Source organism: Actinia tenebrosa, unplaced genomic scaffold, assembly GCF_029948245.1.
Source record: "Actinia tenebrosa isolate PJP-AT-01 unplaced genomic scaffold, QUT_ActTen_1.0 PGA_scaffold2__45_contigs__length_23673736, whole genome shotgun sequence".
Classification (NCBI taxonomy): Eukaryota; Metazoa; Cnidaria; class Anthozoa; order Actiniaria; family Actiniidae; genus Actinia; species Actinia tenebrosa.
Window position 1 is genome coordinate 23,383,779 of NW_028292579.1, and position 26,608 is coordinate 23,410,386.

Sequence of the window (26,608 nt, forward strand, 5' to 3'; positions counted from 1 at the left end):
TAACCTTGAAAGAATCTGTTCATGGATCCAGCAAAACATTGCACATTTTTCCATCGTTTTATGACAAGTTGGACGCCATTTTGTAAGCACAGGTAGCCCAATTTTCAAACACAGGAAGCCCATAGACATAAAGAAGAAGAGATAGGAATGCAGAAGTAAAGAAATATGTTGGAAATGAATTAGGGAAATTAACTAAATTTAATAATGATATCGTTTATTGTTTACGTTTTGCATAATGCAAGGTTAGCTATGATTTGGACTAAAGTTATGTTTTTGACATGTCATTGTTTCCTGGGTGATCATTCTATGTAGATAAATCATAATAATATTAATAATAGGGTTTCCGATCGAGTTGTTTTATATAATTTTTTTCTTAGAGGACGACCGAGCACGAAGTTCTTAACTTTTTCTTTTAATTTGATTTGTCTTTATTTTAATGATGTTTGACTTCCATATGTTTCAAAGAGATTCCGTTGATTCCGTTGATTCCGTTGATTCCGTGAATTCGATGTGCCGTACCTAGGCAACCCAGGTCAATCGTCAAAGACCACGAGGAAGACTCAAAGAAAAGAAATGTATATAACCACTTCAGTGAACTTTGTAAACGAGTGCAGTCTCTCAAAACTTTGGCCAAATGGAAATTAAACGTTCTGGAAGACAGATTAGACTGAAAAAGATCAAAGAATCTTTGTTACTTCCAGAACTCGAAATAGTAATCGACGACAGCCTTGGGTTTACTATAAGTGTATATGGTTTTTACCTACCTGACGATCACGAACTTTATATGAAATACCTGAGGTCTTTCATCAATATCACCGTGTCAGATCTAGTCAAGGACATAGAAACTCATGTAATTTGTCGAGGAGTAAATCCTGCAATCACAGCAGATGTGGTACATCATCTTATCCCAAAATCAGTAGATCACTTGAGAAATGAAGGCACAGTTCATTCATTCCCACACGAAGAATATTGGCGTGTTAAAGAATGTGAAATTCTGTGTAATGACTACCAGCAGTGTTTGTCTTGCAGTAAATTTGTGCAGGCAGAGGATAAAAAAACAATGGTAAAGAAGAAAAGGCTACAGGAACCTGCTCATATCAATTCTCCAGTTTCTCAAACACCACCAGAGAGACTGAAACTGACACTTCAAATGCAACGAATAAAGTGCAGTGAGCTTGAACAACAGCTGAAATTAATGAAAGAGGAAATCAATAAATCCAGTGTTGAGATTGATCATGAACTAAGTAAAGACTTTATCAGCATTATTGGTAAAACTGAGCATGAAATAATGCCATTCATGAACTTGTTTTGGCAGCAGCAACAAAAAATGGTTGCAGGTAATTCAATGGGAGTGCGATATCACCCCATGATAATTCGCTACTGTTTATCACTGGCTGCTAAGTCACCCTCTTGCTATGAGGAAATGAGGAATAGCGGTATCCTCGTGCTGCCAAGTCAGAGAACCCTAAGAGACTACAGGAACCACATCAGACTCCAAAGAGGATTTCAGGAAAGCGTTATAGGAGAGCTAAAGAATATTACAGACATATACTTCGACGTACAAAGATATGTTGTACTACTTTTTGACGAGATGAAGATCCTGTCAAATCTCGTTTTTGACAAGGTCACAGGAGAACTGATCGGCTATGTTGACTTAGGTGACCCTGATATTAACTTTGCTACTCTTGATAAAGCTGATGAGATTGCAACTCATGCTTTAGTATTCCTAATCAGAGGTGTTTGCACTCAGTTAAAGTTCAGCCTGGCCTACTTCTCAACAAATGGAGTCACTTCAGTCCAGCTGATACCTATCTTTTGGGAAGCTGTCTGTATTCTCGAATCAAGCTGTAACCTGTGGGTCATTGCAGCCACGTCAGATGGAGCATCGCCTAATCGCAGTTTCTATAGAATGCACAAGGGCCTTGATGGAGATGCAGGAAAAGAAGTGTGCTACCGCACAATTAATCTCTATGCCCCACATAGATATATCTACTTCTTCTCAGATGCACCACATCTGATCAAGACCACACGAAATTGCCTATACCATTCTGGATCAGGATCATGTACCAGGTATGTTTGATTGAAATAAAAAGACAATAACCAGTAACATATTGATATTGATTTATCAACATATTGCTTTGTTCTTGCTATTATCCTGCTACTGTAAATCCATGACAGCCTCCAGATGTGAACTAAAAAAGTATTAATTATTATTATTCATTATTTATTTATTTATTCTTCATTTCTTTGTTTATTTATCTATTCATTTGCTAACATGTATCTAGATATTTATCATTCATTAATGCGATATATTTACACATTTCTATAATTTATGCATACATTGTAGGTTTTATGATTCTATTTCCAAGCTATTAATGGATGGATGGATGGATTGATTTTGTAATTCCTTTCAATTTTCACTATATAAGGAAATTATTATTATGAATTATCAGAGCTCCACTATTAGGTAATACCTAATTTTTATATTATTATTATCATTGTTACTAAAGGATCTTTAGTAATTATATTAATAGATGAAAAGTAATGATAGTTTTTCGTTTCTAGGTACATGTGGAATGATGGGCACTACTTGTTATGGCAGCACATAGTCCAGCTATACCATCAGGATGTGGAAAGTGGCCTGAAGCTTGTACCGAGAATCACATTTGAGCATATCCAACTCAATTCATACTCTACTAATACTCTATAGGTATTGAGTGCATCTGTGGCAGCTGTTCTGAAGTCATTTGGAACCCCTGATACAGCAGGAACTGCAAAGCTATGTGAAATGGTGGACTCATTTTTTGATTGCTTGAATGTACGGAGTACACATGAACATGAAAGGAAGAGGAAACCATTTGTAGCTCCTTTTACTTCTACTGAAGATCCAAGATTTACCTGGCTGGCTGGAGAATTTCTCACATACCTCAAGGAGTGGAAGCAGAGTACACTCAATAGACCTGGTAACTTCACCATGAATGCCAGAAATCGAATGTTTCTGTCATGGCAGACCTACGAGGGGTTTCAAATAACTACCCACTCAGTTATTGAAGCAACCAAGTTCCTGCTACATGAAGGTATGGAGTATGTATTAACAGAGAGATTCTGCCAAGATCCCATCGAGGAGTACTTTGGCAATCAAAGAAAAATTGGCAGAAGTGACAACCCAGATCTTAAGATGTTTGGCTATAATGACAACAACATTCGTATCCAAAGAAGTGTTTCATGTCAGTCTGGGAATACACGAGGAAGAAAAGACAAAAAGAAAGCATGGGTAGAAGTTACCGATGAACCATTACCAAAACAGAAAAAGAGGGAATAGAGACTACTGGTAGCACAATTGAAGGGAATCTTACAAAAATGGCTTAGCCTTCAATAATTTAATGTTGTAGTTAGTGGTTCTCAGAAACCTGTGAAACACAGTGTAATAACTAAGGTGTGAAAAGTGTGATACATTGAAAACACAAAAGAAAATGTAGACAGTAAAGTGTATTAAAAGGGTATTGTGCTAAGTGTATTACGCTAAAGTTTATTTTACAGGTTTTTGAAAACCACTCTATAATTAACTGTTCTGAAAGTGAAATTTATAGTGTGATGATGCTTGAGATGTCATAAAAGCTTTACTGAATTTCAATAAACAATATTTTATTAGAACTTAGAATAACAACATTCATATTATGAGACTAATGGTGGGGCCTATCTCAGATACTGGCCATGAGCCATATTCCAAAAGATAATATTATTTATTTGTTATGATTTGTTACCACTACATACATGGTAAATGAGAATGAAGCATGGTGGTTGAAATGTCTGAACTAGGTTCACAAATGTAAATATAACAACAGTAGAAAACGTTCTGTTAAAAAACTGCTAGTGAAGTACAATAAATAACATTAACATTTCAATAATTTTAGTATTCACTACAATCCATAATACAGTAGTAATTTGTTTTGTTGTGAAAAACGATCAAAGAAAAACCCTCCATATTATGAAATCAATAAAATTTTGGTAACATACTCCATTGCTATCAATTTTCTTTTTGCTTGATAGATGCAGGGAAAGAATCAAGATTCTAATTCTGTCTAGGCTCATAGTCTTTGGTTGCCCTGCTGATCTGTTTTCGAAGTGCCTTATCCTTCACTAGTTTTGTCTGCAATTTATACTTCTGAACAGCATCTTTAGCAAACAAAAAAGATCGAACTCTAATGTACAAGTGAATTATATTCTGTAGCACATCCTTGGCTATCGTATCATCTATTTTGAGTTCTGAGTTTGCCTTCATGCAGTTAAAAGCTGTTAGCACTTCACTATCACTAGATGATTTGGACCTTATTTCACTAATGTCAATCCTTGTTAAAGGATAGTCAGATGTATAAAGAATCTGAAGTATTTTTCAGTCCTAGTAAATATTGTTTGTGCTGGTTTTGTGATGCCCCACAGTCCTCCACGGTTAAGTGATGAGGTAAGCTTATGATTTTCTGTCATGATCTGCTGTTTCTCTTTGCCAGCTTTCAGTATAGCAATTGACTGCTGGCTAGCAATAGATTCACACAATTTTGATTTGCTGTGTTTGTCGTGTAGCTTGTGCAGGACATACCCTCCAACATACTGCAATCCAGCCATTTCTTTATCAGTTAGTTCAATCTTAAAGTTCTTGACAGTGGTAACAGATTTGTCTTTACTGTAGGCTAACATGACATCAGCTAATTTAGTAGATAGAAGTGTGGCAGCATTTCTAGACAATCCAGTGAAATATCTTGTTGAATTCAATGGCACTGTGGAATAGAACATTGTATAGAACTTCTCTTGGTTTTTATTTTTCATCAATTGTTGATTGTTGAATTCCGCCGACTCTTCTGCTATGATTGTGACCTTCCAAGCGCTAAGCTCATCTATAATACTCTTTGAGAAGACCTTGTTGTTGATTAAACGGTGTTTGACTTCGTCGACCATCTTTGCAAGTATTTCTGCAGTAAATTTGAATTGTTCGCCTTCATCAATCTTTGTTTCATTATCTTCTAGATCATCTTGATGCTTACAAGACATATGTCTTTTCAAACCACTCAAACTTTTGCATTTCTTTGAGCAGAATCTACACAAGATGTCTTCCTTTTGAACCTACACAACGAAATAGCTTCGTTAGTTATACTGATATCACAGCGTCAGCACCCCATTCCTTAAATATATTAAGAGTTCATAGAACACCAGTTTGTTTAGGTCGTTTACAATTTGCAACTGGTATATTTTTCACAACTTTGATTGGTAAAGGTAAACAAAAATTTGAGTTTTCCGCGGTACCTAGCTAGGTTGTAGCTAGTGCTCGTTGATCGATTCGACCACAAAACTCAGTAAACTTTGCTGGATAATACGAAGAATCGTGGATTCTTTTGACTCACCTCAGTCACGGCTTCATCGAAGTATTCATGAACATTGTCATCGGCCTCCAAAGCTTCAAGAATTGCTTCCAAATCATCTCCAAACAGAAAAAGATCGTTGTCTTGCGCCATATTGTTTTGGAATGCTCCTCGAGTGATTGCACGGTCATTGACACGTGACCGCCTGTCTCGAAAAAGCTAAACAATAACCTATCCCTTTGAAGTGTGCCGGCCTTCCTAACCATTCCCCTCTATTAACTATGCTTGAATCGCTAATAAAGGCCCTGATTATATATTCTGTCTTTTTTGAAACTTTAGAGCATTGTATTTACGGACTGTATAAGAAGACATCATTTAGAGAACATATATATGTCTTCCTTGAAAGACTTGACGTATTTACTCAGCACTGGTCACGCAAGATTTAAGGTTCTGTTAAGGCTCGTTTAAACTAACAAATTTGCAATCTCGCGCCTCCATGTTTACGAAACAGAGCAAACTTCCGCCCGAGTGGGGAGGAGAGAGAAGATTTTGGTACTTTCAGTGAAAAATTTGCCGCTATAATTTCGACCACGTTCGAATTCGCTGCGATTATCGCGCCAGAATCGCCGCCAGAATCGCCGCCAGAATCGCCGCCAGAATCGCCGCCAGAATCGCAGGCCGTTTACTGTCATTCCTGAGGTTAAATGGTCTTCTTGTGGTAAAAATGCGACTGGGATTCCTTTGCCCACAAAATTTACCCCTGAGACGCCCCTTCAAAAAAACCCTGGATCCGCCCTTGGATATCCTTATTTAGGGTGCTTAACTTTTTGGATGAATAAATTTGCATAAAAGATGGTCACGTGACCTTAAAAGAGGGAAAATGCTAAATTAAAAACTAGGTGATGGTTTTAGATTATTTGTGAGATTTCTTTAGCTTGTTTGAAAGTAGCAACAAAGATACAGATATTTACGTTTGGAATGGTCGACCAAAATGTTTACGAAAGGAGAAAAATGGGCATAAAGGATATTTTGACAGGTCACGTGACCTGTCTTGTAAAATATCTCCTTAACACAAAACTTTAGCCAACCATTCTCAACGTCAATTGAACGACTTCAGGAAAAGAAATAAATTGAGGTTGAAAACGTTCAGCAAAGACTTAAATTGAGCACCTACTATTAAAATGAATTTTTATGTACATTTTATGTAAATTTCGTGGTCACGTGACCTAAATTTTTCCCATTTATTGGAATCAATTTGTAAATAACCACGATCTAAGAAAGTTAGAGAAAGCTGGTTATACTTTAAGCAGAAACACCAGAGAAATGATTTTTTAATGGTTTGATAGAGAATTGGTTCATAACCCAGGCCTTAACATGCTTGAGAATCGCACTGCAAAATTTGCTAGTGTAAACGGGCCTTTACACGTTGGAAATTTTAGCGGAAACTCGCTTGCAACGCCGTTGCAAGCAAGTTTCAGCTAAAATTTTCAACGTGTAACAGGGCTTTTATGTAAAGAGACCCCACAAACAAAAGGGACTGGATGAGGATGGGGTGTGGGTCTAAATAGGTTTTTAAAAAATTGGCTGAACTCCCCCTTTTTTCCATTCCTTCGATTCTCAACAGAAAATACCTCATTATAGAATCGAATATTTCTTTACTAATCCCATCATAATTTTTAACATAATTTAACTGTGCATTCTGATAAGAAACATTTTAAAAAAGCTTATCATCATTGTCAAGCCTGTTGAGTATACCATAGTTAACTATTAACTATGAATAAACGTAACTAATTTTAATACTATCAAACGTTTTACTACATAAATCCTTTAAGACATTAACAACTCTAAGACTTACTCTATTAACAACTAAAAAATAAATTTAATTCTTACGAAACTCAAGTTTTCTCGCTAACCTACTACTCTTCCCAGTAGACCGAGGTAGTTGTGATTTTTTAATCGCCTTCGTAGCGTCTGTTATGTTATTCGCAAGTATATTTCAAATCGACCACGTGATGCCAATGTTGTACCACGAGGACAAGTTTTTTACACCACGTGATCAAAATTCAGTCAAGTTTCAACTACCTCGGTCTACTGGGAAGAGTAGTACAGTAAGTTGTTTCAAGTTCCGTTCTACACGATATTTTACATTTTTTTCATCAGTGCTAATAGTTGTATTAAATCTCAAATCGTTTGTTATACTTGTTTATTTTGTATTTTTACGCTAAACCAATGATGAAAGGGTCCTGAAAATTGAACTGATGAGAAATGGAATTTGGTTACAACCTCAATCATGTCCTTTTTGTAATCACTACCAAATCCTGCAATCTGATTAGTTCAAAGGAGTGCGATTAATTCCCAAATCGCATACTTGGGCGCAAAATAACAGCAAAACGAATTAAATCACGATAAAAAAAATGGTTATTTAGACGGCGAAAGATGATAACAGACAAATGTTGTACTAGATCCCGAACGAAAGAAAATTTCGCCTAAATTCCTATCATTCTTGCCCATGTAAACAAGCTGTGACGTCATAATGTTATAGGTCAATTGAACTCCGTGCATGTCGTGCAATTTTGGACCAAAATCCTACTTTTAATTTACAAATTGGACTCCCGCTATGCGGTCGTGCAATTTCGTAATCATTCATATGATTTTGGTTTAAATTGCACTCCACTCAGTTCAATTACCATCATTGAGCTAGAATTATTCAGCGTAGTGGGAATGAAAGTTTTACGTCATTCAAGAAATATAGGTCATGCCATAAATGATCCCAAAATAAGGCGAAAATACAAAAGAAATCACACCTTTTCTGAATGGCATTTTTGCCATTTCATTCGTATTTTCCTGTTACCCTCCAAAAACATTCTAAAGGGGTCTATGGATAGTGCAATAAATTATATTGGAATGAGCAGCATTTTTTCCTGACGTAATGACCACAAAAAGTCCTTGATTGCTACTGAAAATCTAAGAAAATATTAAATTGAAAAATTATCCAAATCATTGGCATAGAGCGTGGTTTTTATGACTGGTTTGCGGCTGATTCTTTGAATCTAGGATTTCAGATACAGGATTTTAGTTTAGGCGGGAAAAGGGGAGAGGGAAATCACCCCTCCCCTTCCCCCTCTGGATTCTAGGCGATCCTGCATGAATATGTGACTTCGTAATGAAGGGAGACAGTAAGCATTGTCTTTATGAATGAATGAGTCAGTTCTTAATGAATGATGGGTGAATTAAGAGAGGACATTTCTTGTTCAGGAGACGACAGCTTGTTGGATGCTTGTTTATTGTGGTATTTTCTCTCGATGTGGATCCCGGAGTCGTCACTTTTGCTGCTGAATGGCTAAAGAAGGAAAAAAGCTCGAGACTAAATCGTTGGATATGTAATAGTAAGCGGAAAAAAACAAACATCGAATACACCAGTTTAACATTCAATGCATACCGCTGTTTTTGAAGACCACAGACGCATTTGCACAGCTAGCCTCGTTTATAAGTCAGCTATTCACAGATACCATTAAAGTCCGTGGGATTTCAAAACATTGGTATTGTTCAAGCCGCACATTCTTTACATTAAAGTTGACATTTGCAAATGATTTCAAGTACTCTTAAGCGAGGCTAAGCCTGCGGAGATGAGTCTTCAGTCTTAAAACACAGCGGTATTTACGGAATGAGAAAAGGGACTATTGTGATTTCGAAAAATATATAACGGTCTAGCTACCTTTTATCCTGTCGACACCTTACAAATAATCTACCAAAACCCTTAACGTTCATGGGCATTGTTCGCACGCATCCTTTCAACCCATGTATTTAGTGAACGCGAGCTCATCGTGATGACGTCATTCCAATGTTTTGATAAGCAAAATATCATAAAAACGTTTTAAATCTGTTATAGCTGTAAGACAAAGTCGGGGAAGGTCTTTTTTATTTTCTTCTTTTGAAAGTAATTGGTAATGCCCAACTTTAGAGGAAAAAATCAAAAAATCTGACGATCAAATCTAAATAAAATATTTTGTCCATCCCAACCGGCTTACAGTGCCTCATCTATTTTGTTTATTGGAATAGAATCTCACGTTCACGCTTGTAGCCCCATAAAATTATATATTTCTAATTTCTGACACAAATTTCAAGTTATAACTAAATATTTGGTTATTTTCTAAAGTGTTGTGGAAAATGGGGACGATCAATCTAATTTTTCAGTACAAATATGACTTATTTTTGACAGCTTTCCGGTGCTTACGTTGTTCGCGCGTTTTAACCGTAAAAAGAGTGAACTACCACGCATTCTGATGGATAAACGAAGTAGGGTACGTTTAGTAAGATGTTCTTTCATCATGCAAAATTTGAAAAAATCTGACGATAAATTTTTTTGCCCATGAACGTCCTTAATATTGCAAATAAGGCACTAGCAACCTAGATTAGACAGAAGGAAGGCTTCTCGCTAATATTCATTATATTTTTTTCTATCTCAGCCCCTCATCTCCTCCCCACTCCCCACTTCTTTTCTTTTGCATACTTTTCTCTTACATTCTTCAATCTTAGCCTACCCCGCCACACTCCCCGCCATCTTAGACCGGCTGCCACACAGCCCTTGCCAGAGTCCACCTTACGCTGTACACCTATACTACCAACACTTCACAATTTCATAATTTCATAATTCTTCTCATTGTAAATATCGTTTACGATTAATCCATTGTTCCAATTAAGTCGGTAAAGCAATCGGACTAACTTACCTGGACAGAAATGACACGGGTGGTTCTTGGCATCAAACTCATAGACAACCGAGCTGTGGAATCAAGAGATGATTCATCGCAAAAGTCAGGTTACTCTAAGTAATAGGGGCTGAAAACATTTTCATTAGCATTCGATTACGCCTTTGCCGGTCATTACTTTATCCCTCCCCCTCGACCAATTTTTTTCCTTACCGTGCTCCCCCTTAACGTCCACGTATATATATAAATGGCAGAGGATGCATGGAGATTGATTTCAACGGGGTGTCTGTTACTTTAAAAGCGGAGCGAATGGCGATCCACTCTCCCCCTCTTCTTCTTGCCTGTTTTGACCCATTGTGTGCAGAGAGACATTTCGTTGCCTCAAATTTTACTTACCTTTGAGTCTGGCAATGGCGTTGTTGTTACTATTTGAGGATCGAGAGATGTTTTTGTTCTTGTGTTTAGATTCGTAGCTTTGGCTGTCATTCTGTTAAAATTATATCATTTAAAGTCACTACCGGATTAGTATTCAAAATCAGAGAAAACCTTAATTTGTGGCTACTCACGGTTGCACTGTACGATGCGTTGTAGTCCGATGCAGACTCTCTTGATAGCTGCCATTTCTCCCAGTGTCTTTTAAAAGCCGTACGCACCTAAAACAACAAAGAATGTCTTACAGTCGGGAATCTATTGTCAGCGGTATCTCTGTACGAATATATATGAGATCACTCGACCATGACATTACTCTTGGAGACAACTACCGGCCGTTCAACATCTCCTGAAATCTGTGCTTGCAAGTCTTCAATGTCGAGCGTGAAGTTCCAACGCCCGTTTTGCCTGAAAGTTAACTTTAGGAAGGCCAAGAACCACTAGAGCAACCAAATATAGAGCCACAAGTTTTACCATTAGATTGGAAATACACCATGAGTTTCGCATTCTCTGCATACCGCTGTTTTTGAAGACCACAGACTCATTTGTACAAGCTTAGCCTCGTCCATAAGTCAGCTATTCACAGATACCATTAAAAGTCCGTGGGATTTCAAAACATTAGTACTGTTCAACTTGCACATTCTTTACATTACAGCTGACTTTCATGTGCAAATGATTTGCTCTTAAGCGAGGCTAAGCCTGTACAAATGAGTCTGTAGTCATAAAACACAACGATATTTACCGAACGAGAAAAGGGACTATTGCGACAAAGATGTTTCCAACCGCCGGCCGCCGCGGGCTCAGGCAAGCTAACAAATTGCACCTCTTCAACTTCCAGCCCTCGAGGTAGCTTGTGTTCATTGTCATTTTTATACTGCCTCGGACTTGTCAATTCTTTCGTAGGACTTATGTTTGGTTGTTTGCTATGTTTTTTTCTCGCTTGACTTCACTACTATAACTTTTTTTTATGGAAACTAGTTTTATTTTGCAAGTATGCTTTTGGTATTTTGTCGTAGTTCGGGAAAAGTATCGGGTATACTCGTCGCATCTTTTTGGTTTAAAAATCAACGATTTGGTATCTTTTAGGGTGTTAAAATTGAAATTGAGAATTTCGGCATTACTGAGCCTCTAAAATACACTTAAGTTCCTCACCTCGTTGTTGAACACCATGTGTGACAGAAAAATCCAAAATCCCTGCAAGAATAGCGATCAATATAAGGTGACTTTTTACACATCCATATATGAAGGAAGTCGGGTTTTTACTTTTCTCAACTTGCGCGCAGATAATTAAGGAAGCGCTACTTGGTATAAGTGAATATTCCATTATTAAAGAAGGTGAAGCAAGCAAGCAAGCGAGCAAATGAAGCAAGCAAGCAAGCAAGCAAGCAAGCAAGCAAGCAAGCAAGCAAGCAAGCAAGCAAGCAAGCAAGCAAGCAAGCAAACAAACAAACAAGCAAACAAGCAAGCAAGCAAGCAAGCAAGCAAACAAGCAAGCAAGCAAGCAAGCAAGCAAGCAAATGAAGCAAGCAAGCAAGCAAGCAAACAAGCAAACAAGCAAACAAGCAAGCAAGCAAACAAGCAAACAAGCAAACAAGCAAACAAGCAAACAAGCAAACAAGCAAACAAGCAAGCAAGCAAACAAGCAAGCAAACAAACAAACAAGCAAACAAGCAAACAAGCAAACAAGCAAACAAGCAAACAAGCAAACAAGCAAACAAGCAAACAAGAAAACAAGCAAAGAAACAAACAATGAAGCAAAGAAGTAAGACGTTTACCAACTAAACCTTACTTGGAGAGAGTTAGTGATGGCGAAGAGATACTGGAACACAATAGTATCCCTGTTAACGGCCAAAAGACCAAATACCCACGTAACTCCCATCAATGGCATCAGCACTATGGCACTTTTAATACCAGCCCTAAAGGTAAAAGGTCAAAAGTAAAGCTATTTTTTTAATTCGACGAAAATGTGGGGAGCGGTTTCTCCTGAGCCAGCACTGTAAAAACTGACTGGTAGAAACAACCAATCGTTTAAACACACACACAAAAAATTGGTTATTAATACTAATATCGGTTTTTATCGGGTCGATCGAAGGCCGTGAACAATTATAGCCAACAAAGCTGCTGGCGGGAAGAAATTTTAAACTAAATTGAATTTTAATTTAAAAATGAAAAATATTTTAAGTACACGTTCTTAATATCCATAGCAGAATAATATACAACTACAATGATATCTCAATATAAGCGGTTAACCTTCACAAATTAACAGCTAGATGAATGTAATACACAAATAGCTGTCCGTTCAATGAATGGTGTCCGCTAAATAGAGATTTTTTGTGCAGTAAATAAATTTCGGGACCTTAATAGCTCTCCGCCTTTAATGAATGGTGTTTGAACGATGGGTACACCTTATCAGCTTATTAAATCAGATAACAAATTTTGGTTCAAGGCCCTTGTTTAAGATTAATCTTCAAATTTTAGCTTTTAAGTCTATTCTATAGAGATTAATATTTGAATGATTAACATACTTTATGTGGGCGTATTCCGAAGACGGTATGGCTGATGCAGACGACATGACAGTCTTGATGACAATTCCTAGGATGAACGAGTTTATCTGAAAAACATTGAGAAAAAGAATTAATGGAAATATTACATATTATATAATATAAGTGGACGTAGTCTTGTGAATACGTCGTGATCCATCCAACCATTCATCCATCCATCCCTCCCTCCCTTCCTTCCTCCCTCCCTACATACCTCCCTCCATCCCTCCCTCCCTCCCTCCCTCCCTCCCTCCCCCCCTCCCTCCATCCATCCATCCATCCATCCATCCATCCATCCATCCATCCATCCATCCGTCCGTCCGTCCGTCCATTCATCCATCCATCCATCACAACCTTGATAGAAACTTACTGCTATTATTGCCAGTACTGGAGCGATAAAAGCCCATACGAATCCATCTTCAAGAGACAACCAGCAGCTACAACGAAAAATGCATGCCATAAATTGGAATAAACTCGACTGTCGTATTAAGAGCAGTTATGCAGATGATAAAAATTCTACAAAGCGAAAATGGAAATGAAGTATATTGATCGCAACCTAAGAAGGCTTGTCGTCCGAAAATGGTCGTCATCAACATTTATGATAGAACAGACGCTCATAGTGATGGATTTATTTTGCGTATTGATTCAAACTTACAGATTTTTGGTGCCATAGCTTCCTGGTTTGAGGACGGCTGGAATAAGAATGATCAAAACTGGTATACCTGAAATTCAAGCCAGTAAACCTTTTTAGCTTGGGAGTATTCCCTTCCCGCTTCCACCACTCCCCACACAAACACACACATTTCACACCAGATTGACCGATTTGATTTGTCATTGAGAGCGACAATTACTGGATTTGTTTTAACTATCTTCAGCACTGTACTTCAGGGTTTTTTTATCTACAACATAACCCCAGTAATCACACTATCGCTGACCCCACGCATGCGTGATAGTGATTTATATTACCCCATCCAATGATGCAGTAGTATCTTATCTTGACATTCTCGACTCCAAAGACTCTGACAACTTTGAGATAGAGATGGACACCTTCAAGGAGCATCCAAATAAACGATGCCAAGAACAGATAATGTAATGTGCCTGCGATGAACTGACAGAGTAACTGCAATAATAATAATAATAATAATAATAATAATAATAATAATAATAATATAATAAGTTTCGATGATAATAATAATGATGATGATGATGATGAGAATGATAACTATAATAGTGGTAGTGAATGATCACGATGATGAGGATGTAGTACTTATCAATATATATTATACAAATAGATGATATAAAAGACATTAGTACCTTTATTTCTGTGGCTTTTACTCCAGACAGGAACACAACCTGAGCCAACATCAGTGCGATTACCAGATTGAGGTGGATTCGATGTCTTTCTGAAGACAAAGATCTGCAGCAAAACAAAAGATCACTTTTATCACCATCACCATCACCACTACCGTCACCGCTACCACTACCGCTACCGCTACCACTACCGCTACCACTACCGCTACCACTACCGCTACCACTACCGCTACCACTACCGCTACCACTGTTATTACCAGGATGATAAATTTATTATCATTTTTATTATTCAGTGAGATCACTATTACTATTTAGGTTTGGGGGGGGGTTATTATACTTACTTCATGAAGATTAAACAGAGAAGTGTAATCAGAAATCCAAAGCAGGAAAGTGAGCATCCAATGTATGTTATCAGAGAGAGGGACAGCTCCTCCAATTCAGTCACCTGTTTGATAACAAATTGTTGCGAAACAATCGTTATATAAACTAGAATCGTGCAGCAAGACTGCGAGACAAATTTTTGGTATGTAACAAAATTTACATCACCGTAACACCAACATATACATTTGTAAAATGCCTTTGATTATTTAAAAAATGCGTTTTATGAAACAAGAATCATTTTTACCGTTGTCGGTGTGAACTGCATAAGAACTGCAAAACTTGTTAAGTGTGTTGTAGAGCAGACTGTATTGGAGGTGTTGGTCCAATGAGTTGAAAGCCCATCGCTGTCCCACGAACTGTATGAAAGCCAGATAAATCCGTGACCTTAATTTTGGCTTTTGAATCGAAAAAAATGCCCTTGTCTGCAAATTTGAATAATCCTTTTAAAATGCCTTTAGACCCGACTGCATACTTGGTGTGTAAACTGTGAACTGATGTTAGTATGCAAGGTGGTGAAATGTAACAGAAACAACTTAAATCACGCTAGATACGGAATCAGTGGAATTAGGGATAGTGTAGTGGTGGTGCACACTCGCCTCTCGCCTCTTGGGTGTGGGTTTTGATATTTTCTCATGTGAAACGAGTTTGTTAGGTTTATTCGATCCGGTTTTTCTCCTGGTTTTAACTTCCAATTCGATTTGTGAGTTGGCCGTGCCCTTACTTTGATGAGCTCAGAGGTCGTCTCGGGGTAACGTAACGAAAACCTTTTCATTACCAATAAAAAGAAAAGAAAGTCTACTCACTCGCTGGTCGTGTTCCAGAATGAGCACTTGATATTCGTCCCTTGCTGAAATGTCGCAGTTACAAATAAAATAGTTAAAGCATTATTAAGCAGTTCACTGTCAGAATATAAAATTGAATCATTTAAAAAATCCTAAAAAATTTTCGCTTCACATCTTCTTTGCAATTCCTTTAAAACTAATTACCGCTGTGACCTTTGACTACGGACTCATTTGTTCAGGATCAACCTTCTTATTTCATTGGCAAAATATTCTCAAATACAAAAAGTAAATTATAATGTATATAATTCCAACAATACATACAAATTTCACGGAGTTTCAATGAAACATATGGATGTTCTACATGAAGAGAATTTGAAAATGGGGCTAAGTTTGTGATTTAAAGAATATTAATAAATGTCCTCGGAGTCACCAAGTAAGAGAGTAGGTTGTGGAATGGGTCCACAAATAAACTAAAAATTAATCATGGTTAACAGTTAACTGATGTTTCATTATTTTGGTAGCCTGCAAAGCAGACGTTCTTGTGAGTTTGGGGAGAACTTTGCAACGAGCGAGAATTGAGGCCCCATTTTTCTCGCGGGCCCTTGGTCGAAACAGGAACCCCAGAACCCCGATGCTTCCTCAAACCCATCAAAAGAACGCCTGCTCTGCAGGCTATTATTTTGGTTGATATTATGGTCAGCGCTTGTAAGATTGTTAACAGTCAACTGACAATTGGCCTAAACATCAGCATTTAACTGACAATTGGATCTGATCCCCGTCCACACCCAAGACACGGGCTTGTCGACCCCCTATTGGCCCTTGACCAGTAGGAATGACACATGAATGATGTGAAAGCTAGCTTATTAGTAGAGTAGTATCTACTTTCTGTTTTTTGAGAATGTTATCGTATTCTACATTAGAGAAAAACGTTTGCGCGTGCGTGCAATATATTCAGCACGTTTTCTAAGAATTTTAAAGAGTTTGAGTGAGAAAATAAATGTTTGTCTTCTCCAAGTATATAAAAAAGTTCGAGAGCATACTTTTAACAAACACAATATGAAAGAATTAGCCTTAAGTTTCAAGCATGGACACTAAGTTTTGGCATTTTGTAAAGTCCAATTTATCAGGCATGTTTGAAAGCCAAATTTACATATGTTTTAACTAATTTGCATACGGATTCAGAGCATGCGCAGACGTTTTTCACTCGTGTCACCGTATTCTACCTTATACAGCCTGAAGTGTAAGAGCGCAGGTGATCTCAGATTTTTTATATTACGTCCATTGGAAAAGAGACTGTAAGATGTCAGAAGTGTTACAACTTTATAAGGATCAGTCCTGAAACCACAAGATAAAATAAGCTATAAAAATTTCCTTAGCTTCGTGTGCTTTTATTAATGAAGAAGTAGAAAACGAGTGTACGTACTGTATGCAGTTTCATAAAATATTTGAAATACAACGTGCACGCTGATTGGTTGGCTACCATATTTATACCAGAGGACAGAGACACGCTTGCGCAAAATCGTTCAAAAATATTTTATAAAAGCAATATTGAACGGCTGCTTATTTCTCTGTACCGAGATATAAACACTCTGGAAGCTCTAGAGCACTCGAGAAGCAAGAGAAACACTCGACTACGCTTTGTGTTCCTAAGCTCGTTTTTCTTGTGCTCCACATCCCAGCGTATCTATATCGCAGTACAGAGACATGCAAGATTTTTATTTCTCTCATAAGATACGAAATAGAATAGCCGTTATTTTGGATACAAAAAGTTCGTTTTACCTGTTGTCTTTATTTGACTCAGGTAACCCATCTTGAATGTTTTTAAAAATTAAAACAATAGCCTTAAAATTTCCTGCAAAATCAAGGAATACACGAAGATTAGTTCAAAGAAAACATATTGAGTTTCTTGATTCAGGATGGTGTATAATTGTGCAATTGCCTCTGGTCTCCGGCCGGTCTAGTTTTTTTAAAATCCCTCACGTCATTTTTGAGGCAAAATGGACCCATCTAACAATTATCTTGGGTGCGAAATGAGAAGAGAAATGCCACAAATTCTATCAAGAAAAAGTTTGATTTCTTTTCACGTTAGCCTCGCATTCAAGGTAATTTTGAAATGGGTCCATTACTTGGGACTAGTTCTCACCTTGATTCTAGAGGTTCTAACATTCTGCGCAACGATGCGAAGGTTTCTCCTTAATTATACTTTGTAGAACTGTTGCCGGCAACGTTGCGCGTTGTCTGTCTGTCTGTCTGTCTGTCTGTCTGTCTGTCTGTCTGTCTGTCTGTCTGTCTGTCTGTCTGTCTGTCTGTCTACTTAACTTACTTGGTGATTCGGGAAGTGCTTTACTTGGCACATTAACAAACGCTTCTTCAGTTGAAATAAAATCTTTTGGTAGCTTTGAATGGACAGGAAGAATATAGTTTGTTGGTCCGGCTTCTAGTGAAATGGATTGGAAAGCTATAAAGAGAAATATATGCTTCCTTTTACATGTATTCAAGATCTGGACCCCCTTTAATATTATGTTCCATTTATTCAGTATCTAAACCCCCTTTGACCTCATGTTCAATTAATTCAAAATGTGGATCCCCTTTGACCTCATGTTCAGTTCATTCAGTATGTGACCCCCTTTGACCTCATGTTCAATTCATTCAGTATTTGGACCCCCTTTGACCTCATGTTCAATTCATTCAGTATATGGATCCCCTTTTGACCTCATGTTCAATTCATTCAGTACCTGGACCCCTTTTGACCTCATGTTCAATTCATCCAGTATGTGGATCCCCTTTGACCTCATGTTCAATTCATTCAGTATGTGACCCCCTTTGACCTCATGTTCAATTCATTCAGTATGTGGATCCCCTTTGACTTCATGTTCAATTCATTCAGTATACCTTTTGGCCTCATGTTCAATTCATTCAGTATGTGGACCCCCTTTGACCTCATGTTCAATTCATTCAGTACCTGGACCCCTTTTGACCTCATGTTCAATTCATTCAGTATGTGGATCCCCTTTGACCTCATGTTCAATTCATTCAGTATACCTTTTGGCCTCATGTTCAATTCATTCAGTATGTGGACCCCCTTTGACCTCATGTTCAATTCATTCAGTATGTGGATCCCCTTTGACCTCATGTTCCATTCATTCAGTATGTTAACCCTCCTTGGCTAATCAAGCCTACCTATCAAGCTTGTGTTGTAGTGGTGCTCAGTCGTGTGGTTAGCAATACTCTCTCCCATCTCTTCCAATGTTGTTACAAAGGTCGGTAGCTAAATGAATATCAAAGACATTCGTCAATAATGGGAAAATAAGATTTCCTCGGCTGACTAAAGCATTGAATGCGAGTTAATATTTTCAGCTGAAATTGTTTTTTTTCTAAACTTCTAAAATCTGATTATTTTTTATTCTTCAAAAAACATGATATCATTTGTTTCTTCACAAAAAATTTAATTCGCCTTAGTGATATGTGGCAATTCTTCAGTGGCTTCATGAAAAATATTATACGATTAAGGTTTCAGCAAAAAAAAAAAAGTTAAGCTAATTGCATAATATTTCGACGATGGATGTGTCAAAAAAGGATTCCATTAAACTTTCTATAAAATAAAATTCACTACCTTTCTTGTTGTTTTCCAGTTCTGTTGGTTACGAGAGGATATAATAAATGTTGCAACTTTTAAAAGAGCACCAAAGGCTTCCTGTTTGTAGATAGAATAAAATTTTAGCGACAATAGACAAGGCAAGTTGTTGTTACACGCAACACTTTTATGTTCAGCTTGTCTCATCAAACTACTTTTACAGGTTGCAAGAAACTTTGCCTAACGCGTCATGCCCGACCCGTTGCAAATATATTGTCCCACTCAGAAAGTTTATACAAGTTTCAAAAAGTAGAAAGTATTTCCACTTTGCAAAAGCTGCATGCATGATTCATGTTGCGGAAAAGTAATTGACCTGTAAAAAAGCTTTTTGCAAGTTACAGCAATGTTTTTGCGAGACAATTCGGATGAGAAATGGGCATATGCAACGGGCAGCAAATTCCTGCGACTTGTCACGCAATATGAAGATATCGGGTTGCAATCAACATGCACTCACGTAATTTATTTTTGCCGGTACGGTATTCTTAAAATCGAGAGTTCTGATTGGCTGAGTGAGTGGAGGGTATTTTTTATCTTTTTTTATCTCTGGCCGCGTTCCTATATCCTAATATAACGGGCTAACGTCTTTCGCGCGCAAGCATGGGATAACGGATTGTTAATAATAAACAGCAAAGCAAATTGCAAAACAAGTGGAAAATTACATGGAAAAAAGTTATTTACATTCCTAAAGTCTGTAGGACATGGAAAAACTGTGCCCTCGGCCTTGAAACGGTCGGTACATTCAAGAACTTGGTCACAGTTTTTCCCTTTCCTAATCGTGGCCGGTAAATTACAGATATATCTTCCCGTGCGCAACAACTTTTCTTTGTTGTGACGTTGCGATTAGAAGGGGAATTTACTTGATCATGATGAAAAATGTATAGGGGCTCAAGACAGCTAATACGAGCAACATTTGTTTTACGTTTCAAAGTACAACCAATTTGCGTGACAATGTTCCACGGTTTTGCTGCCAGTATTACCGCACCTTTAACTATTTTTCAGCATAGTGAACAGTGTATTTACCTTCGCCCTCTCAAGAAGTCGAGGAGTTGTGATATTGAGAATATCCTTAAAACGCTCAAATATTTTCAAGACTTTTAAGAGATAAGGTTCCGTGAGAATGTTCTGGCTCGTAATGTTTTCCAGCTGCTTCAGAAGAGCGAATATGTCAGAGATGTTGCTGAAGTTTTCTTCAAATTCCGCCTAGGGTTTGAAAATAAATTTTTAGTTGGTTAACTTAAAGCTAAGCAGGGCTTCTCGTACGAAGGCGTTTTGAAGAATTTTAATATTGATCACTGAAAATATACCGAGGAAAAATTCTCGGCTCTAACTGCGGAAATCAAAAATCTGGGAAAACTTGGGTTGTTATGATAGAACTGGCATGAAGAGATAAATGTATGTGCTTGGATTAAGGATGAACGTGACTGTGTGGTTACGTGATCATACGATACCTTTACAGTGCCCAACTGCTCAAGTACACTGACCAGCTGCTCGTCTATCGACGGTAGAGTTTCTTAATGAAATTTAAAAAAATTGAAAGTCATTAGGCAGGAATAATGGACGATTGTTACTAACAGTTCACTGAAACTAACTGACAACTGAGGAAACTGAAACTGATCAGAGTCACTCACTGACAGAGGCGGACCATGACTGAATGACCGAACCAGCTACTGTCGGACTGTTGGACTGTCCGACCGACCGATTACTGACTGACCAAGCGACTGACCGATAAGCAGATATATTGTGGTTGCTTTTGCTTACCTGGCCATCCATAAAACGGTATGAAGTCTTTACATTCTTTGGTTTTGTTTATCTCTGATGGGTCTGCATAAAATAAAATATAGGCATGTACTGCTTAAAAGCGGAGCTCCCAGTGCAATATATAATATTTAATAGGCGACCGAAGCACCATACATAAGGTAGTACCGGATCTTCGAAATTCTTCTATGAATTTTTTTAAAAATTCTGTCATTTGAAGTTCATTGTTAGTGTATTCAAATAATGAAAAAAGATAAGGGGGTCACCGTATTGGTTATCAAGAAGGCATCAAGAAGGAGGGATTTTTCAGTTTTCCGCGCGTTTTTGCCGAAAATCTGCCTCCTCTAATAAATTCGAATTACTCGAATCGATTTAACAAAGAAAAACAGAAAACTGTTTTAAACTATAGGTGTTGAGACTAGAAAACATATCTAGATAAAAAAATCCATCCAACCTTTTGCAAGTAGTGTGAAAAGTTAATACTAGAAGCGAAATTGCTTGTAATTCGGCGCAGTTATATGCGTGTGTAGTTGTAAAAATGTTGAAAATTCATGACAATTTTAACTATGAATTTTTTCTTTCCGCACTAAATCCAAAGAATATGATTCGTTCGGCCCTGCTCGCTCAAAGCCGTACGGCCCTGCTCACGTCATTTTCTCGAAGGTTTTTCTAAGAGCGCGCGCCCGGGCAGATACGGGTCATATGATAAATGGCGAATATTTTACGTAATATGTATTTCTTTTGAAATTACTTTCAGCATTAGAGTAAATTATCCAAACTATTGAAACTTCGTTGATTTGTGCCCATCGGAACTGGCGAAAGAGACTGTTTTTTCTAGAAAGCAAAAATATACGAGATTTCCCTTAAACACCTGAATTCTTTAAGATTATTTTCTGACATATCTTTTTACTATATAAAAAAATAAAAAGGTTTATTGCTGTTGTTTTTGGTCTTAAATTTGCCCTGTCCTAGAGCATAGTTTTCTGTGCATTGCGAGTTTTGCTTTGAAATTAAGCGGGAAAGCCCCATTGGAAACAGAAAAGAAAATCAGTCATGTCCAATACTGTTGAACGGATACGAATTGTCATTGATATTCATAAAATATGCATATCATCTGTCACCTTCTGTGTAAAATGGTTATGGTCACCCTGTAGTTGTTCCAATGATCCCATACCTGGGGTCTCACACCATTAGCACGATCCGTACGGATCGTACCATCCGTACGTCTAATTATCCATTCGTACGATTCGTGATCTCACATCAAAATCACCATCAAATCCTCTATGAATTATGCCCTTATCAAAAGTCAATGCATCGTAATAAACCACCTTTGAAAATCACTTCAAAATTACAATCAAGTCCTTTATGAATGCTAAAAGCATTGTGCATCATTCGTTCCTTTTGCTGACGTCTGCGACCTTTTCATTTACGAGTACGAAACAAAAGCAAATCTTCTCAAAGATCAAACATACCAAAACATACCTTTCATGAATACAAAGCATCCTGGAGATGAGGATCTAGGGAAACGACACCCATATGTACTTCCTGCTTTGAGTGACAAGTTATACAACTGCGCTTGTGATGCATTGACTTGGATAACACCTCCACCTCCTCCACCGTTACCTGCATCTCCACCTTTTTGAAGTGTGTAATTGCTCCCATTACTACCATCAACGTTTAGAGATGCCTTTCTTGTCATTTCCACCTTAAATAAGATAAATAACAGGGCTTTATTCCCAACTGATTAACACCTGATAATGGGATGATAATGTACTGGAGATTAGCCAGGTTGTCTTTCAGGATGCAAGCACCAGCAAAACAATCATTGTTGTGAAATCGGCGCATTTTTTATTTATCCTATATCATTGAAAATACAGCCAATCAGAATACAGGAAAATCGTTGCATATTAGGTGGTATTCTAGCGTTTCATTCCATTAGGTATTGCGGTGTTTTTGACTAAATGCCTAGATATTTTCAATGGTGTGGGTTAAAACAGTTCTACAATGCTTTCTCGTCGCACACCTTGGAATATCCCACTCGTAACTTTAATTTCTTGGTAGTTGATAAACTGGGTTTATGAGCTATCCCAAGGTATACCACTCAAAAACGTAGTGTAACTGATATGATATACGTACTCGTACAACTTACCTTGACGGCCTTGAGTCGGATGAGTCCCCCAGAGCTTCCGCTAAATTTTTGTAAAGTTGTGTTTCCCATAACTCTAGCCCTTGCATCGATCATTGCATCTATGAAAGAGAAGATATTGAGGAAATCTAGCTAAGGAACACTGCATGGAGAACTACGAAAAACACCAACGAGGGAAGGTAAGAAGATAAAACATACCTATAAAGATAATTCCTTTTACTGCCTTAATTTCTATGGCTCCGCCTCCAGATAAATACGTTTTTTTGGAATCAGTGTTACCTGGAAGAAATTCGTTTCATATATGATTATTTAAGGCGTTTCTGTCCTATTTTTCTATTGCCATACCAAACTTTTTTGATTGGCTTTTTTTAACAATTCATTCATTCATTCGTTTTTTTTTTGTCTCGCTCCATTCCCCTACGGTTCACTTCTCTTCTCAGGGGAGAGAAGTGGACCGTTGGGGATTGGAGCGAGACTAAAATGGTTGCGAGGGAGAGTAATACATGTTTTGATCTTTAACAGCCCAAAACCCTGAAATTTTTCCAAAAGGGTAAATAAAAAAGAAACTTCTAACAACGTTAAAAAAATGACATGAGAGCCAGGTTTTACTCATCGTTAAGTGTACAGTTTTTTGCACTCGTTTCAAGGCGAACATTGTCAATTAAGGCACAAGACGATCGAATACAAATTAATTTTCACCTTATTTCTCAACAATTTTCCAAATCTTTTCACTTATATTCGTAAGTAAAAGATGTATAATTTAGTATTACTGAAAAAATAAAGATAATATAATTATAACCAGACGTGTGAGTTTTTCTCATGGGGAGTTTTTATCGATTCTTTTTTTCTCAAAAGTTGTTGATACTCGACCTCGGGAAACTCTTCTTTTTACTTTCCAGATTTGAAATAATCATCATCTTACTAGGGTTCATAGAATCGTGATTCAAAAACTTGTTTTATGGACTTTTACTATAGTAGGCAGCTTCTTAAATACTTGACATACCTGCGCTTCCACCAATAACATATTTGAAATCCGTTTTTCCATATGATTGCCCTATGTTATGCTCTTTGTGTGAAATATCAATTTGCCCGAAACCACCGTGGCCAGCACCGCCATTACATTTAGATCTTATTACACTATCTTGTGTACACCATGAATTTTTGTTTCCTCCCGGGCCGAGACCTGTTAAGAAAACAAATATAATAACAAACAAAATCACACACACACACACACACACACACACAAAAACAAAAAAACAAAAAACAAAAAAAAAAAAAAAAAAAAAAAAAAAGAAAAAAAAGAAAGAAAAAAAAAACCCCGACAAAATAAATAAATAAATAAAATAAAATAAAATAAGATAAGATAAGATAAGATAAGATAAGATAAGATAAGATAAGATAAGATAAGATAAGATAAGATAAGATAAGATAAGATAAGATAAGATAAGATAAGATAAGATAAGATAAGATAAGATAAGATAAGATAAGATAAGATAAGATAAGATAAGATAAGATAAGATAAGATAAGATAAGATAGATAAGATAAGATAAGATAAGATAAGATAAGATAAGATAAGATAAGATAAGATAAGATAAGATAAGATAAGATAAGATAAGATAAGATAAGATAAGATAAGATAAGATAAGATAAGATAAGATAAGATAAGATTTTAAGGAATTTAATTTAAAGGAAAGAAAAATCTTAGCTTTACTATGTTTTTCCATTTCAGACCACTCGTCATTTTCTTGAGAATAAGAGGCTTCATTTGATCTGCATCCATATTTTCATGTCACTTCTCATATTGACACAACCCTTATACAGTAAGAAATGATAAGTTATAAGTAATGATACTCTAAGGAATGACACATGGCCTGAAATGGGAAAACGTTATACCATAGCTTTAAGATTCCATTTGAAAACGCCTGCCGTCATCCGTAAATTCCTACCTCTAAAAATGTTTTTACAATCTTTGGGTTTTGTGTAGTTGAGCATGTACCCTCCTAGACATGTATCACCCGCATAAGGCTTTTCCTTACACGTCACTGATAAGTTAGTTGCTATGGTGATGTTACCATAGCTACTTTGGATGGATAAGGGTTGCGTGCCTTCAATGATTATTTCAGAATTCTTGTGGAAAGTAATATTTCCCATGTACTTCAGCTCTACCACATGGTTTCGATATTCAACACCATCGAAGACTGCTATGCCTGTACGATTACCAAGAACAATACTTTTACCCTCTAGAGTGGCAGTAAGTGAGGTAGTGTTTATCATTAACTTTGTTCCACTGCGAACATCCAAAGAACCCTCTAAAATGAAAGATTTAAATGTTATCTTTTATCTAATTTACAGCTCTAATTCACTGACGTATTTACAACGAAGAAATGGAAAACATGCATATACGTGTTGCGTGCAGTTATGGACCCTTTTATTAAATCATCCCACAATACTTTATTTTTCGCGTTTGAAGCCAAATTTATTTTTTTGAATTTTTAAAAATTGAATAGAATAATAGAAGAATAATTTTGACATCAAACGTGGAAAATAAAGCATTGTGGAATTTATTAAAAAGTCCTATAAAGCACACGGGGGTTGGCAGAACAAGAGAGAAGCGTCACGAGAACCACACATTCTCATCATTTTTTGAGTGTTCTGGCAATTCCCAAGTGCTTTATTAATGCACACAGCACAGCACAGCAATCAAAATTTAATTTATTTCTTTTATGAAATAGAAATTATAATATCTTATTGCTGCAGGCGAAGAATGATTAGAACCGGAAATACGTCGCAAAAAGGGGTCTATGCTCATTGTTAATCTTGGGTTCCCTGTGGATGAGTCGCTGTATTTATAGCTTGTCAGCAATCGGTCAACAAAGCAAAACATCAAAAGTAAATGCACGATGAATATTCGTCGCGAAAAAAAGTTTTGTTTTGAACTGAATACCACAAAGTTGACTTCATAGTATTCAGCAGTGGTCCATGTAATTATTTCAATTCACATTTTAGGTAAAAGACTGAAAAAAGTGCCTTCAAACCACTACTGAGTGTTCATGATCAAGTGAGCTTCAAGTCAATATATTTTTATGGTAAGAATTATTTTCTAGGCTTATCCTTACATTCACACAACTAACTTCTAATTCCGAAGTTTCGTATGCTTTTTGCATACTCTATATAAACATTAGTACAATGCAAAATTTGATATTTCTGTTATTTCTTTCTGTAGATAAATTTTATTCTCTGCTCTTTCAGTCAGCTCTTCCTTGACAAAGGTGCCACTCTCAAACCTTTCTGATAATATTATTCTTACATTAACTCAGCCAACTTCTAATTTCAATTCGAAGTTATATATATTTTTTGCATAGTTTATATAAACATTAGTCAATGCAAAATTATTTCTGTGTTTTTTTTTTTACTTTCCTGTAGATGAATTGTCTTCTCTGTTTTTTTCATGAGCTCTTTGAGAAAGCAGACAAAGGTGCCACTCTCAAACCACAGGGAGCCCATTAGAGAAAAAAGCATAAGACAAAACTAAAATGAGGAAAAAATTCCCTTGATTGATTTTTTTTTTT

The 26,608-nt window shown here is 36.9% G+C and overlaps 1 protein-coding gene and 1 pseudogene across 4 annotated transcripts in view; both read right to left on the reverse strand.

Annotated features, from left to right (window-relative positions):
* Positions 1 to 3,628: 3,628 nt before the first annotated feature.
* LOC116300437 (uncharacterized) lies at positions 3,629 to 5,556 on the reverse strand (annotated as a pseudogene). Its single transcript, XR_016120490.1, has 2 exons — positions 5,397 to 5,556; positions 3,629 to 5,118 (listed from the first exon to the last, which is right to left on the reverse strand). The product of XR_016120490.1 is annotated as an uncharacterized LOC116300437 (transcript).
* Positions 5,557 to 7,132: 1,576 nt separating this feature from the next.
* LOC116300430 (uncharacterized) overlaps positions 7,133 to 26,608 on the reverse strand; it is a 39,556-nt gene continuing 20,080 nt past the window's right edge. For all 3 annotated transcript variants that reach the window (XM_089033848.1, XM_089033849.1, XM_089033850.1), the window contains exons 4-30: positions 24,986 to 25,348; positions 24,042 to 24,221; positions 23,237 to 23,317; positions 23,042 to 23,139; positions 22,375 to 22,597; positions 20,896 to 20,958; positions 20,586 to 20,647; positions 20,158 to 20,337; positions 19,117 to 19,197; positions 18,684 to 18,771; positions 17,827 to 17,961; positions 17,283 to 17,355; positions 16,727 to 16,838; positions 15,525 to 15,568; positions 14,966 to 15,077; positions 14,682 to 14,785; positions 14,344 to 14,446; positions 13,996 to 14,149; positions 13,685 to 13,751; positions 13,400 to 13,466; positions 13,015 to 13,100; positions 12,279 to 12,405; positions 11,642 to 11,683; positions 10,627 to 10,713; positions 10,457 to 10,547; positions 10,082 to 10,134; positions 7,133 to 8,694 (exon numbers count right to left, since the gene is read on the reverse strand). In XM_089033848.1, coding sequence (XP_088889974.1) covers positions 8,566 to 8,694; positions 10,082 to 10,134; positions 10,457 to 10,547; positions 10,627 to 10,713; positions 11,642 to 11,683; positions 12,279 to 12,405; positions 13,015 to 13,100; positions 13,400 to 13,466; positions 13,685 to 13,751; positions 13,996 to 14,149; positions 14,344 to 14,446; positions 14,682 to 14,785; positions 14,966 to 15,077; positions 15,525 to 15,568; positions 16,727 to 16,838; positions 17,283 to 17,355; positions 17,827 to 17,961; positions 18,684 to 18,771; positions 19,117 to 19,197; positions 20,158 to 20,337; positions 20,586 to 20,647; positions 20,896 to 20,958; positions 22,375 to 22,597; positions 23,042 to 23,139; positions 23,237 to 23,317; positions 24,042 to 24,221; positions 24,986 to 25,348 — 3,005 coding nt within the window. In that variant the 3' untranslated portion in view covers positions 7,133 to 8,565. The remainder of the gene's footprint in view (positions 8,695 to 10,081; positions 10,135 to 10,456; positions 10,548 to 10,626; positions 10,714 to 11,641; positions 11,684 to 12,278; positions 12,406 to 13,014; positions 13,101 to 13,399; positions 13,467 to 13,684; positions 13,752 to 13,995; positions 14,150 to 14,343; positions 14,447 to 14,681; positions 14,786 to 14,965; positions 15,078 to 15,524; positions 15,569 to 16,726; positions 16,839 to 17,282; positions 17,356 to 17,826; positions 17,962 to 18,683; positions 18,772 to 19,116; positions 19,198 to 20,157; positions 20,338 to 20,585; positions 20,648 to 20,895; positions 20,959 to 22,374; positions 22,598 to 23,041; positions 23,140 to 23,236; positions 23,318 to 24,041; positions 24,222 to 24,985; positions 25,349 to 26,608) is intronic.